Source organism: Echinops telfairi, unplaced genomic scaffold, assembly GCF_000313985.2.
Source record: "Echinops telfairi isolate 266 unplaced genomic scaffold, ASM31398v2 ScPeMD7_7457;HRSCAF=8495, whole genome shotgun sequence".
Classification (NCBI taxonomy): domain Eukaryota; kingdom Metazoa; phylum Chordata; class Mammalia; order Afrosoricida; family Tenrecidae; genus Echinops; species Echinops telfairi.
Window position 1 is genome coordinate 23,582,017 of NW_022111357.1, and position 14,529 is coordinate 23,596,545.

Genomic DNA, 14,529 nt, shown 5'->3' on the forward strand with positions numbered 1-14,529 from the left:
GCTTTGCTTAAGACATACCAGAGTTCACATCTCAGCTTGTTATTTTCTACCTGTAATGAACTTGGCCCTATTATTTAATCTGTCTGAGTGTATTTATTAAGCAAAACCATAAAACAAAGAGTAATACTTTAGAAAGCCCCTAGTTCATTACTCTTAAATCTGCCGATACCTATGGTATAGAGACAAGAATACATGTCTGGCTTTGGAAACGGATTTTCAAGGTAACCCTCATATTCATAGTTAGTTCACTAACCTATCAGATGGAAATGACTAATGGAATCAGATGTGTGAACACAATACTAGTGTGGAGTCGGGAGAAAGGCTCAATCTTCTAGAGTTGGTGTACATTTTTAAACTCAGGAGGTGTTGGGTTGTAGATTGCTCTGACCTGGGCATTTCTGTAAGAAGGAGAGTAGTGATTAATATTACCATTCTCATTCCCTTCTGGAATTTTTGAAGAGGTTTGAGTTATGTTTATAGTATTGGCAGGTAAATTGAACTTGAACAGAATTTTCAGATTGAATACTAAATTGCTGTATTACTTAACTTTAAGTTGATAATTTAGAAGAATGGGCCTGTGAGGGATGAACACAACCTTAAAATGAGAATGGTTTTGGTAAAGTAACAGTTAAATAGAGCTGAATCTGCAGGAAATTGTAGCACTGTGAGCAATGTGGGATTAGATGGAGTTCTGTGAGACTGGCCATCCCGGAGAGGAATACTGAAAGCACCGTGAACTGCTACAAGGACAAACCAGTCTGTGTTGGAAAAAGTAAGGCCAGAGGAAGCTCTCTAGAGGCAAAGATAGCAAGACTTTGCCTTGCATACTCTGGACATATTGTTAGGAAAGCCTAGTCCACGGAGAAGGACATCACGTTTATAAAGTACAAGGGCAGTGACAAAGAGGAAGACCCTCCGCGAGATGGACTAACACCATGGCTGCATTAATGGGCTCAGGAATGGGTACAATTGTGAGCATGGGACAGGGCTAGACCATGTCATTCTCTGTGCACTGGGTCGCTATGGGTCGGTTGGAGCCAATTGGGTGGCACCTAACGACAGTAACACACACACACCCAACCCCCACCCCTGCCATGACTTGGGCCTGCCTCTCTGGAAGCCCCTTTTCACCATTGTCTTACTCGGCAGGAGAAAGAAAATGCGAGACACTCGCCTCACATGGAGCGCTAATGACGACCTGTTTCTGAAGCAGTGGAGTGCTTAGGCACTGCCGAACTGGGTCTGACTAAAAGTGACCCTGTGCACAGTGGAGTAAAGCAGTGTGGTCCTGTGCCATCCTCACAATTGTTCCTATGCTTTGAGTTCATTATTGCAGTCTGTGTCGATCTCTCTTTTCCCTGATCATCTACTACTATCCTCTATGAGCATGCCCAAATACTTGAGACAGAGTCTTGCCATCTTTGCTTCTGAGGAGCATTTGGCTGTACTGATTTCAAGGCAGATTTGTTCATTGCCTAGTAACCATGTTCTAGGGAACTCTGGGCCAGCCGTGTCCTGTTGTACAGGGTCTTTGTAGACAGTCACGTTCACTCAGCAGTGCACATCAGTAACAGCCACACAGGTTTTCTTGCCACAGATCTACATCAAGAACGCAAAATTGAGGTTGGTGGCTAGCCGTGAAATTAAAGTTTTGGGAAGAAATATAGTGAGTAGTGGCCATTGAGTGACTCCCTAGGAGTCAAACTCATTAGTAAAGAACAAAAAGTCATTGTTTGTGCACCGACTGAATGACACCGATGCCTATGGCATACATCTGTGAATGATCCATGACTGTGTTTCCTCCCATTCACCATGATGCTACCTTGCTGCATTTGCCTGTGGAGCATAGTCGATTTCTCTGTGAATTGATTACTAAAACTTTATAATAAGCTGGATGTCTGGCATTATGACTTCTCCTGCTTATGTATTTAAAGATTAATTTGGCCATCCTGTGTACTTCAAATTTTCACGTAAAGTTTCAAAAACAGCTTGGAATTTTGCACAGTAATGCCTCAAAAACAAGAACAAAAAGAAGGGCATGCCCTGATTGTATGTACTTCAGTTTAAGGAGGGGAGGTTGATGTGGGAGCTGTGTGTTGATTCCCCCTCCCCCCATAAGATCCCCTTTCCCCCAACCAATTATGATATGTGTATGTGTTTGGGTCTTTTTTTCTTTCTAAATCAGGGGAATTGTGCATATCGGAAAATGAAAGGCGACTTGTTTCTTTCGAGGCATGGAGTAAATTGCAGCAATACTTCCCCAAGGCACCTGAGTTCCCAAGTTACAAAGAATGCTGTTCACAGTGCAAGGTACTAAGCTGTTGACACCTGTGGGAAGTGCAGAGCTCCCCTGTGACAACACCCCGCACCTCCCCATTAACTTCCCAGAAGCATGAGCTTGAGCTTTTCACAGGACTGTGCTGTCAGCAGGAAAGGGTTGATTGGCTTCATTCTCTTTCAGATCTTAGAACGAGAAGGGGAGGAAAACGAAGCCTTGCATAAGATGATTGCAAACGAACAAAAGACTTCTCTCCCAAACTTATTCCAGGACAAAAACAGACCTTGTCTCAGTGACTGGCCAGAGGTACAGTGACTCCCACAAAGGGAAGAAGCTTTCCTACCTTGAGAAGGCCTTTGCCAGCTTCCTGAGGAACTACTTCAGAACAACTCGCAATTGTTCAGTTACCTAATCGGGAAGATTTACTCCTCCGTGCAGTTGTGTGGTAGAGAGCTGTAGTTTTGTTAATAACCCTGGATAAAGAACATCGCAGTTTATGACCCAGCATTGGCCTAGGCCTGGGGTCCAGCGGGCTGGCGGGTCTAACGGATGTGTGTGGTTTTGTGTTCTAGGATACGGACATCCTCTACATTGTGTCACAGTTCTTTGTAGAAGAATGGCGGAAATTTGTTAGGTAGAAACTGAACTTTTCTATTTTCCTTTTTGTTGTTAGCTGTCGCATAATTTAAGATCGTGGATTCTGTCAGTGGTCCCCTTTGTAGTTACTCTTAATGGCATACAGCGACAGCTGTCTTCTCTATTAAATTACATGAATAATCTCATAAACGCACATAATTGCTGATATCCTTTTACATATGAGGGGCCTTCAAAAGTTTATGGGGAAATGCATTTTTCCCCACAGACTTTTGAAGCCCCTTGTATATTTAGTTTTAAATAATTGTTTAAGACCTTCGCTTTGGGCATACAGTAGTGAGGTGTGCTTATCCTCCTTGTCTCACCTGAGTAGAAAGCCCACGAGATGTGCTCCGGTGTCGTCGGTGGGAAACAGCGCTCTTCTGTGTCCCCACGGGGGCCTCATGTTTACATTTGCTTCCATGACCAAAGAAGATTCTAAACTGTGAGTTTCCTCTCTTCGTGAGATCTTTGTATTTCTAATGATGAATGAAGTGTATTTAGGAAATTTCCCTTCTGATCTAAATCCGACTGTTTTAAGAATCTCGTTCTTTTCTGAATTGAGGCCCCCCCCCCTTTATATGTACTACAGAGTGAGCACTTGTGTGTGGTTTTTTTAGGGGGTTCCTTAACCTTAATAGCCAGAGGCTTCCTAAGATTACCTCACTCTTCGTTTCTTCCTGCTCTCCCCTGGGAACCGGTGCTGTGCCTCCCCTTTCTAAGCCGCTGGTAGTCAGCACAGTGACGCTCCAAACTCTTTGCCAGAATCACATGACCTACATCGTCTACGCTGTGGTTTTCCTCTCTGTAGCTGCCAAGCTTCAGAAATAAAGCACCAGGAAGTGGTTTAGAGCACAGCCATTGAGGAGCTGGTCAACTGGAATTCTTAGGGTCCCAAAGGAAATGTACTCCACTCCCTAAATGCTTCCCAAAAAACTCAGATATGAATTCCACTCCTTGTGTTCCAGTTTTGTCTTTTTAAATAGTTTGAAAATAACTATATAAAATGTGGAATGCTTCTGACATTGCCAGTAAACTCTGAAAAGAAAATTCAGACAAATAAATAAAATTCCCCTGTGACTAAGTAGTGGTTGGTAAAAATACTGGGCTGCTAACCAGAAGATCAGTGGTTTGAACCCACCAGTGGCTCCAGGGAAGAAAGATGTGGCAGGCTGCTTCTGTTAAGATAGGAGGCCTTGGAAACGCAGAAGTTCGACTCTATTCTTGTAGCATCAGTCCATCAGACTCCCATTGTGGGAAGTGGATTTTGGGTTTATGCTAGCGTTTACCAAACTTTCGCAGCCACCAAGTCGATTCTGACTAATTACAGCTTTATAGGACACAGTAACACTATCCTATGGGATTCCCAAGGCTGTGTAATTGTTGCCGTACCAGGCTGCTGCCACCTTTTTCTCAGAGCACCTAGAGGGTTTGAGCCAACAACCTTATTATTAGCTTCATGCCTGACCTCTCTGCCACCAGGGTTTCTCATAACAGTGTATTATTATATGTCGATGCTTGGACCCCTTTCATGTAGGTAAACATTAATACATGTTTTCTTCTAGGTATTTTTCCCCCTACCTTTTTTAACCCCTCCCCCAAAGTTTCCTATTGCTTGTTGTAAATTCCAGGCATCTAACAAAGTAGGTAACCAGTTTAAAAGCACTTGGAGGCGCTGTAGTACTATACTATTCCTTCTTCTTTCTTTCAAACCCCCCCCCCTTTTTTTCTCTAAAGTAACTGCTATCCGTCCTGAGTGTGGGAGCTACACAACCCACATAGTGCAGTTTACACACCTTCACTTTTAGGTAAACAGACTCATACTGTATTACTATTCTGCAACTAACTTAATTTATTTAACTTAATGTTTTTGGAATTCAGTGGCGTAATTCTAGTCTATTTTGTTCACTGCTGTTACAGTATCCACAGTATGAAAACACTTCTGTTCTTTCTCTATAGTGTTAGGTACTAGTGGATTTTGGTTAAGGAGGCTAATGAATGACAGTTGTTTTGTTTGTTTGTTTTTTTGGACACTTGTTTTTGTAATTGCGATGTGTCTTAGGCATGTTGTTTTTTTTGCACAGTATAGCTCTCATATGGCCCAGCGAGTGGCAAACGATACAAAAGCTCTTTGTCGTGGATCATGTAATTAAAATCACAAGAAGCGAAGTGGGTGATGTAACCTCTTCAGAAACACAGTATACTTCTGATCCTCGTAAGTTTTCACACTGTTTATACTTCGGTAATTAAAAGTTACACTGTACGGAGAAGGAAGGATACATGAATATTCTAGTCTGCGTTTACAGTGAAAGAACATGTGGTCGTAGTATAAACATATCTTCCTCAAACAGGAACTACAAACTGTTCATCTCATTACTTACATACTTATTTGCGAACAGTAAACTAACTTCCTTGCTTGCATACAATGGAATCCAACAATTGATAGGAAATATCACTAAGATTTACGTAAGCGCTCACTTGTAAGTTTGATAGATGTTTTGTTGACAGTAATTCCTTAGTCACTTTCATTTTGCTTCTTAGAACTCTGTCCAGAATGCAGAGAAGGCTTACTGTGTCAGCAACAGAGGGACCTGCGGGAATACACACAAGCCACCATCTATGTACATAAAGTTGTGGATAATAAGAAGGTACTGCTCCCTCTTGTGGCCACGAGAGCAATGATTGAGATTGCTTTTTGGCTCCCTGTTGCCTTTTTTACTGAGAACTGCTGAGGACAGTGTTTTTGTTTCCTCAGAGCTGTTTGGCAGCAGCATTGAAATCGGACAAGAAGGGTAAATGAATAGTTGTGTGATTATATATATGGATCTAGTGAGTTATTTGATATGCAAATATTTATTGACTGTTAGCTGTGTGCCAGGAATGATTTTGCTGCTAGAAGTACAGTAATGAATCCAAACAGGAACATGTGCACATGATGAAGACAACCCAGAAGAATCCGCCAGATTCAAAGAATTGTTTCACCTAGGAATGATACTTTTTAAAGAACTCAAGCAGAAAAAAGATGGAGGGCAGGCTGCGGGGTTAGATGGGGGTAGATGAAGTGCTGCTTGGAGGATGTGAGTTGATGGGGGTAGTAACAGTAGCATCGACTGAACCCTTCTAACTTCAAGGTAAATTAAGAGACTCAGCCGCCAGCCCCAAACCAATATCGTATGAGATGGAGGGTCAGCCATTACCTCCACTCTCCAACCATTTTACCAAGCCCCACGCCAGCCATCTCCACAGCACCTTTTGATTCCTTGTTGGACTTGGTAATGCATTGTATTGGCCACATAGAACTCAGACCATGCTTAGACTGAAGAGGTTTATAAGGAACTGGGTAGAAATCAGTTAAGAAGCTAAAACTCAGAATCAGGAACCAATGTAGGACCACTCTCTGAACTCCTCTTGATCATACAGGCCTCCTCTCATTCTCTTCTTCTCAGCGCCTCTTTGCCACTGACGCTGTCACTGGTCTCTTCTGGACCTCGTGATGCCTTCAGTGTTACAGCTTTGGACCTTTGTTACTGTTCTTTTAGGAGATGTGTGCCGCCCCCGCCTTTCTCCCGCCCCCCAGCTGCTTCTTGCTTCCTGATTCTTTCTGTGCCAGAAACCACTGTGGGGTTGCTTATATACATGAATTCCATATCACTTTTAAGGCATAGACTACCCATAAAGCTGTTTTACTCAGAGTTCTCGATCAGTAGGTCATGGACACTTTATTTGTACTGTAGGATAAAGATGCCTCATTTGCATAGTCTCTGACCAGTGAGAAAACAGGAGGCCTTATCTGATCTCCTCTGGCTACAAAAAGGAGGAGAATCCAGCTCTATCCCAACCTCTACCACAAGGCAGAGATCAGATATGCCTTCACCTACCACCCTTCTTTCTACCCCAGCCTGACACCAACCATTCCTCCCACACCACTCTACTTTTGTGATGCTGGATCTCATAATCCCTTGCAATGGCTGCACAAAACTCATAGACAATACTTGTGGTTCAGGAGATTTATTAGTAGGGAAGTTCATTGGACCTTAGCATACCCTCCTCAGCCAGCAGCCAATCACTTTTTGCTCTGTCCCATGGTCTCCGTGTCACAGCTTCTGTTACCTCTGGACTTGGCCTTTGACACTTTTCCATTTGTGGTATTGCGTCCTTCGGGCTTCTGAGCTGCTCATCCTTATTGCCATGTTGAGGGAATAGCAAATACAATGGAGTGGTCCTCACTTCTAGTGCTTCTTACACCCTGTTTACATGGTCCTACCCAATCATTTGATAGGAGTTGCAGAGGCATGGACCGAAAAGCATATTAAGAAATATCACAAGGTGCACACCAATCATAGGGCACACTGCAGCCCAGAGCCTTAAAAAAAAGGATCAGACCAGGTAGTTCGCAACGTACTCAGGATTTGTGAACCAATCTAGCAAAAGTAACAGCCCCTTTGGGGTAACAGGTAGCAAAGGAGGGCTATGGTAGCTCCTCCAGAATTGGGGGAAATTATCTCACAAACTTTTCCTCAAAGAACCAACACAGAAGGCCACAGTAAAGAACCTCATTTCACCACGCCAGAAGATTTATTTTACTCCAAGTTTTGACTGTCAAATTTCTGGCCTTTTAAAGAGCCACCAGGCAAAAAACTCCAGGCAAAGGGAACTTAAGTTCTCAAGGAAGCCCCAACATGCTCCAGTAGCAGAGGAAATGCCAGTCCTGGCCAGGAGAACTTTCGGCACCATGTGAATGCTCTGCATCTGTGCTGTATGCTCTGGAAGCTGCTAACTACAGATGGCTTTGGAGCGACCGAGGAACTGCATTTTATATTTTCTTCCTTTAAATGTAGGTAACCACATGTGCTTCTTCGACAGCACTAATGCAGAATTCATTCTAAGGAAGGCTAATGCTATGAGTTAAGTGGCTGTATTCTGTGTACACCATACCAAGCATGTGATGTTTTATTCTAAGTGCCGATGGAAGTCCCAACGGGTTTCCAAGCATGGGCATGATATGATCTGATGTTTGCTTTCAGGATATGCTGACCAATGCCTAGCTTTGTCAAGGGTATGGCAGGACCAAGGGAGGCTGCTTTTGAAGCTTTTGCAGTTGATCTGCAAAGCCAGGTGATTTAGACAGATTTGGACATGCTTTTGAAAGAGGAACATTAGAAGTTGCCGCAGATTGGATTTGGAACATTTTTATTGTATTTATTGTATTCTAACCCAGATATCTAGATGTCTTACTAATTAATGCCAGGTTTTTTAAAATTAAAGACAAAATAGAATACTGTTTCTTTGATAGTGGTTACCAACACATTGATTTAGAAGACTGACTCAATTCATGCATTAGAGATCTAGGATTTTGCCTTAGAAATTGAACTAACACTTCAGCTTCCTGATTTGCAGAGAAAATAAGTTAATGAATGTGAAAGGTCTGTTTTTCTTTCTGGAGTTCTCTTTGTATTTGGTTGCACATATATACTAGTATATAATAGCATCCAATTATGTACAGTTTTATTACTTATAGAGTTCTGTGGCAGTATTTCTTAGTGATTTTCAAAAGAATATTCTCAATTCTTGATCATTGTCCTTGTGGCGTTCTGCCATCTGAGCAATTTTGACAAACTAAGTTTGGTAGTCAGAGTATTAGGAAAGACAGTACATCCTTAAACTTTCTGAAAAATTACACCTATTTTTAAATGTTCAATAATTCTTCAGAAACCTCTTATGTTATGGTACATACATTAAATACAAGACTAAGTCATCAGGTTAAAAAACTGACATGTTAAAGAGACGTAGTACTCAATGAAGAGAGGTATTAAGCTGTTGGCAGATGGGTACTCTAGACACATGCCAGGGTCTCATTTTGATATTAGACAGAGATCGTTGTAAACTTGATTATGCTGGGTTGAATTTGATACTTGGTCAGTTGACCTCCCTCTTGACCCAACCTGAATTTGTTTTAGGCATAAGTATCTCTCATTTGTTCCGTGATAAAAATTTCTTCCCTTGACTTTTAAATATTGATGGTAGTCTTTTCTTTCTTACTCATTATTTGTATTTTTTATCTTTATATTATTATTTTATCCTTCCCGTTTTATTTTGTTTTTGTTTTTTATTGTTTTCTGTTGGGTTTCCCAGTAAGTGGAATTGAAACTATTCTTTTAAAAATCACTAAGAAATACGGTCACAGAGTTGTTGCGTAGGGGCATTGAGCTTACGCCAATGGTAGTAGCATAATTAGGAAAGGGGCATTAATAGTGGCTGCACAGCATGAAGAGTCTAATCATTTACACTGAGCTACACGTGTAGAAATTGTGGAATTGGAGATGTGTTGTATATATTTTGCCACAATTAGAAAAAAATTACATGAGTAACAGTGACTACAAGGAAGAAGAAAGTGTTCTGAAATTGAATATGATGACAGTTGTACAACTCTCCTTGATCTGATTGAATTATTGAATTGTATGACATGTGGATAAAGTGCTAATGAAACTGTGAAAAACGAGAGACAGAGAGGTTTTCACTTAAGGTCCAGATGAAGAGAAGGCTGCACATTGGCTGCTGCTACCACGTATTTTACTGGAAGTCCTCAGAACAGGCTAAGCAACAAAACAATTGAAAAACCAAAAGCTATTCAAATAGGGAAGGAAGATGTAAACCTATCCCCTTTTGAGGTAAATCATGCTGTGTATATGTAGAAACTTCAAAGAAGCCATAAGAAAGCTACTAATGATAATAAGTGAAGTCAACCAAATGGCACGGTTCAAGGTGGGCACACAAAAATTAGTTGGGTATCTTCTCTATGACAACTTGCCATATGGGAAAGAAAATATGAAAATCATTTTAATTTGTACTGCCATCTAAAACACCACTTGCTTGTCAGTTTGTCATACTGTGCTGGCTTGTGTGTTGCTCTGATGCTGGAAGCTATGTCACCAGTATTTTAAATGCCATCAGGGTTAGCAAAAGTGAATGAATAGGTTTTAGCAGAACTTCCAGACTCAGCACAGACAACTAAGAAGGAGTTGGCTCCCCACTTCAGAGGACGTAGCCATGGAAAATGTTCACATTGGTTCAGAATCTTGTCAGATACCACTGAAGACCCAAGGAGTGGAAGCAGAACATTGTAGGGGATTGTGCCACAGGGTGGTCCCCTTAGATCTGAGGGCACTCCAGATGTGACTAAGGAGGAACTGCTTTTGCAAAGCAGAGTGACCATGGTGAGTGACATTAGTGGAGTAAAGCCAGTGGGGCTGGTGCCTTCAGAGTCTCCATAGCTTATTTAAATATATGCACAAACCACAAAAGCTAGTGATGAAGAAATTGAAGAAGCCTGTCAACATCATTAGTAGGAAATTGGTCAAACATGCAATCTAGATGCAGTTAATTATTTGCGATTGGAATGTAAAAGATAGAAGCACGATTGTTCTTATATTTTATATGTAAAAGATAGAAGCACGATTGTTCTTATATTTGAACCGATTGGTGCAGCCACTATATCAGTCCGTGTTTTTGCTGCCTCACTACTTTACCAAGCGTGATGTCCTTTTCCAGGGATTGCTCTTGATCCTGACAGCATGTTCAAAGTAGATGAGATGAAGCCACCGCTTCCTTGCCTCCTAGGAGCATCTGGCTGTGCTTCTTCCAAGACAGATCGCTTTGTTCTTTTGACAGTCTGTGGTGACTTCCATATTCTTCATCAGCACCACAATTCAAGTGCATTAATTCGTTTCTCAGTCTTCCTTATTCAGTGTCCAACTTTAACATATATATGAGGCAATTGAAAGTACCATGGCTTGGGTCAGGTACTTTAGTGCTCAAAGTAACATCCTTGCTTTTCAACACTATAAAGAGGCTTGTGCAGCAGATTTACCCAATGCATTGCTTCGTGGATTGAACAGCTTGCTACTAATGCCTTGGGGAGGAGGGGTGACCCTTAAAAACAAGGTGAAATCCTGCCAAAGTGACTCGTCAGCTCTGCTGCCATCCCACTAGACTTAAGGGAAAGTGGAAAAGGGGTGTCACCACCACTAGTAGAAGAGCCCATGCAGAGCACCTCCTTTGGGTCTAAGGTCCTTGTGCTGATAACATGCTTGACCCAGGAGACAGAACCATAACAATGGAGACAGTTGAAGCAATAGCACGCATAGTACAGTCCAGCAGTCTTGGCCTGAGGCATGAGAACCAGGAGCCTGGCCAGAGTTGGCATGGTGGGCTTTCAGGCTGTCCGAATGTGATGGCTAGAGTGGGCTTGCAGACCCACACACTCGAGAGCTAAATGAATGCCTTTGGGCGAAGGCTTACTGACAAGAGTGCCATGCCACGGGACCTCAGTGGAGCTAAAGCGCTATGGCACTTGCAGGTTGGAGTAGGCATCTAGACAGGAGACCTGTGGCTGAGAGAAGCTGAAGACCAAAGAAAGGAGGAGTATGCTCCCTTTGGGGCAATCCTTCCTTCTCTATCTTCTGATCCTGAATTGTAACCTTGCTTCCATAATAAAACCCAGTATGACCTATGAGTTCTCTGTGACAGTTGCAACAGATTATTGGACCCAGCAGAGGAGAGAGTGCTTTGGTGAGACGTAGTCCATTAAAGTGGATGGGCCTTTTAGCAATAATCCCTTTTGTGATGCACTATAAATTCTAGCCTCTATGCCTATGACTCTAATCACATTTGGGAGAGTGTTCTCTGTTAGACTAATGGGTTGGATTAAGGTGGGATATATTCTGAGTCTCCACATTATTCAAGGACGTGAACCAAATCACCATCCTTTGCTTTCTTCGGGGTATGGCCTGCTGATAGACCAAAACCACACCTCTATATCAAAGAGGTAACTTAGAATGAGGAAGAGAGAATTCTGGAACTACCAAGGGAGAAAAGCCGCCAGCAGGGCACAGATTGAAGTGGTAGAGGCAGCATACGCCATTCCCCACTGAAACCAGAGGCCACGGCAAGGAGGCCATGAGACAGGAGAGCAAAGCAGAGACTACCAGACTGTGACACAGAGCAGCAGATGGGCTTCCTGGCCCAAAGAAGCGGAAGACCAAAGAAAAAGATTTAGACCATCGACCATATATTTACTGTTAACTGATCCTTACTTTGATGACCTGTTAATTCCCTAATAACCCCCCATATTTGGGATTTCTGTGTGGCCATCGTAATGAACTATTAAACCCAGCAGAGAAATAAGAGTACCTACTACTGGAGAAATGGTTGGTGTCGGAACAGGGTTCAAGAAGGATGAGGTTGGAGGCGTATCTGACTTCTGCCTTTGCCTCTTGGCCTTAGGTTTGAGTGGAGTTAGATTGCCCTCCTCCCTTGTGTAGCGAGAACACAGGCAAGAGCTATGCATTATTTTCTCAGGTGGCTATGGTCAGGTTTGGTACAAAGGTTGGAGAAAGAAAGTATGGAGACCTCCACCTCACTGAGACCAGCGTTGGTTCATGTTGAGTGCCCCTCCCACTTGTGCAGTTAGCCCAGGAGGTCGGTCATGGTATTTTCACAAGGACTTGGCAACAAGGACTTGGACATGCTTCTTACATTATTTATTATGGATAATTGGCTGTCGAGTTGGTGCAAACTATTGGCAACCTCGTGTGTAATAAGAGAATGCTTTGAAAAGATATGAGGAAATCCCATTTTCTTTTAGTGCCATTTTCCCCACAAACTGTTTGAAGCCCCCGTGGACTGAAATGTTGACTGGTTTTGTTCTGTCTTCTTGTTAGTTCAGTGTACTGCACACAGGTGTTCTTTGCCTCATCATTCACAATAGCCAAAAGATTGAAGAAACCCATGTGTCCATCAGCAAATGAATAGCTGAATAAAATGTGATGCTTACAGAGAATGGAGTATTGCTCATCCATGAAGAGAACTGAAGTTCTGTGACCAGGGGGAACCTTGAAATCCTACTGAGTAAAAGAAGTCAGGCACTAAAGGGCAAATGTTGGATGTTCGCACTTGTTATGAAATATCTTGAACAAACAAAGGGAGCTCTGAGGACATACTAGTTATGCGTTGGTTTACTAACCACAAGGTCAGCAGTTCGAAACCACCAGGTGCTCCACGGGAGAAAAACCAGTCTTTAGTCCTGTGAAGAATTATGTAGTCTCAGAAACCCACAGGGGCAGTTTGACCCTGCTTTGTAGGGTAACTACAAGTCAAAATGGATGCCAGTAAGAAAAACAAGCAAATACCAGGGATTTGGGCAAGAGGAAGCTATTGCTTAAATGACACTGGCTATTCAGAGTAAGGACAAAACTGGAAATGGATAATGGCGATGGTTGCACAGCATGGTGAATGTGATGGTGAATATGGATGCGGTACAAGTGACAAATGTGTTGTTGAACATTTTAACACACAAAAAAAGGGAAAGGATATCCGGTGTCTGGTCTCTTGCCCCACCATGGATGCAGGGTTCTTACAGAAAATCTACAGGGAATCCCCACACCGAACCCCTCCATAGCATTGCCTCTTAGGATCTGACCAACTTCATCTCTGTTGTCCTGGTCCGTCCAGGTGATGAAGGACTCTGCTCCGGAGCTGAATGTGAGTAGTTCTGAAACTGAGGAGGACAAGGAAGAAGCTAAGCCAGATGGAGAAAAGGATCCAGATTTCAGTCAAGTAGGTGTTGAAGCTGCCTTTTATCATACACCTCTCCCTCTTCTGAAAGATCAGTTACTCCATGCCCTGTACACCTCTCTGTGAGTCCTCAGTGTCCCCCCTACCCACCCTTATTTCCTCAGTTTTAGGAATGCACTATAGCTATTGTGATTTTTCATGAAGAGCTCTGGGCTACATTCCAGAATTTCAGAAATGATAAAATATATGTGTTGATTATGTTTTTAACTAAGAAAGAAGACTAAGACTTATTTCCGAGATTATTGTTTAGTTGTGAAAGCTTTTTTTAAAAGTATGAAAAATTTGCTTAGCTCATGTTCCCTCTTTATGGTTACCTTAATAATTAAGTCAATGCAAGAGATTTTCGGGGATCCCTAGCAGCATAGTGATTTATGTATTGGGCTGCTAACCTCAAGGTCAGCAGTTCAAACCTACCAGATATTTTATTACTGTAAAGATTTGCAGCCTTTGAAACCCAGGGTAGCAGTTCTACTCTGTCCTGTAAATTTATTATGAGTTGCAATTGACTTCGATAACATTGAATGAGTTAATTAAAATGTTAATGCCAAAGCAGTTCTCATTTCCTATTATAACTAAAAATTGTTTGATTAAATCGGACTGTTTGCTGTTGGGGTTTCTATACCCCTTGTTTAGTTCCTTGGTTGTGTTCTACGTGTCCATAGTGACTAACTGAGAAACTTGTGTAAGAACAGGAAATAACGTGTGGATGTGTTGCATTGGTTTGTGATGGAGACAAGTTTAACTTCTCAAACAGACAGTTTCGTTCTGGGACATTCTAAGATACCTTAAATTCAAGGAATGTTTGATATCTTGTGAATAAGCTTTGAAAGCTGAGGAATCTATTTTCTTTTTTAATCATTTTATATTAGGGGCTCATACAACTCTTGTCATAATCCATACTTGCATCAATTGTGTAAAGCACATTTGTACATTCATTGACCTCATCATTCTCAAAACATTTACTCTCCACTTAAGTCCCCGGCATC

The 14,529-nt window shown here is 42.1% G+C and overlaps 1 protein-coding gene across 6 annotated transcripts in view; it reads left to right on the plus strand.

Moving 5' to 3' along the window:
* The window catches only part of USP48 (ubiquitin specific peptidase 48), a 93,976-nt gene that overhangs the window by 63,024 nt on the left and 16,423 nt on the right, over positions 1-14,529 (plus strand). For all 6 annotated transcript variants that reach the window (XM_045298736.1, XM_045298735.1, XM_045298733.1 and 3 more), the window contains exons 16-22: positions 2,186-2,310; positions 2,462-2,584; positions 2,851-2,912; positions 3,246-3,356; positions 4,996-5,126; positions 5,453-5,559; positions 13,421-13,525. In XM_045298736.1, coding sequence (XP_045154671.1) covers positions 2,186-2,310; positions 2,462-2,584; positions 2,851-2,912; positions 3,246-3,356; positions 4,996-5,126; positions 5,453-5,559; positions 13,421-13,525 — 764 coding nt within the window. The remainder of the gene's footprint in view (positions 1-2,185; positions 2,311-2,461; positions 2,585-2,850; positions 2,913-3,245; positions 3,357-4,995; positions 5,127-5,452; positions 5,560-13,420; positions 13,526-14,529) is intronic.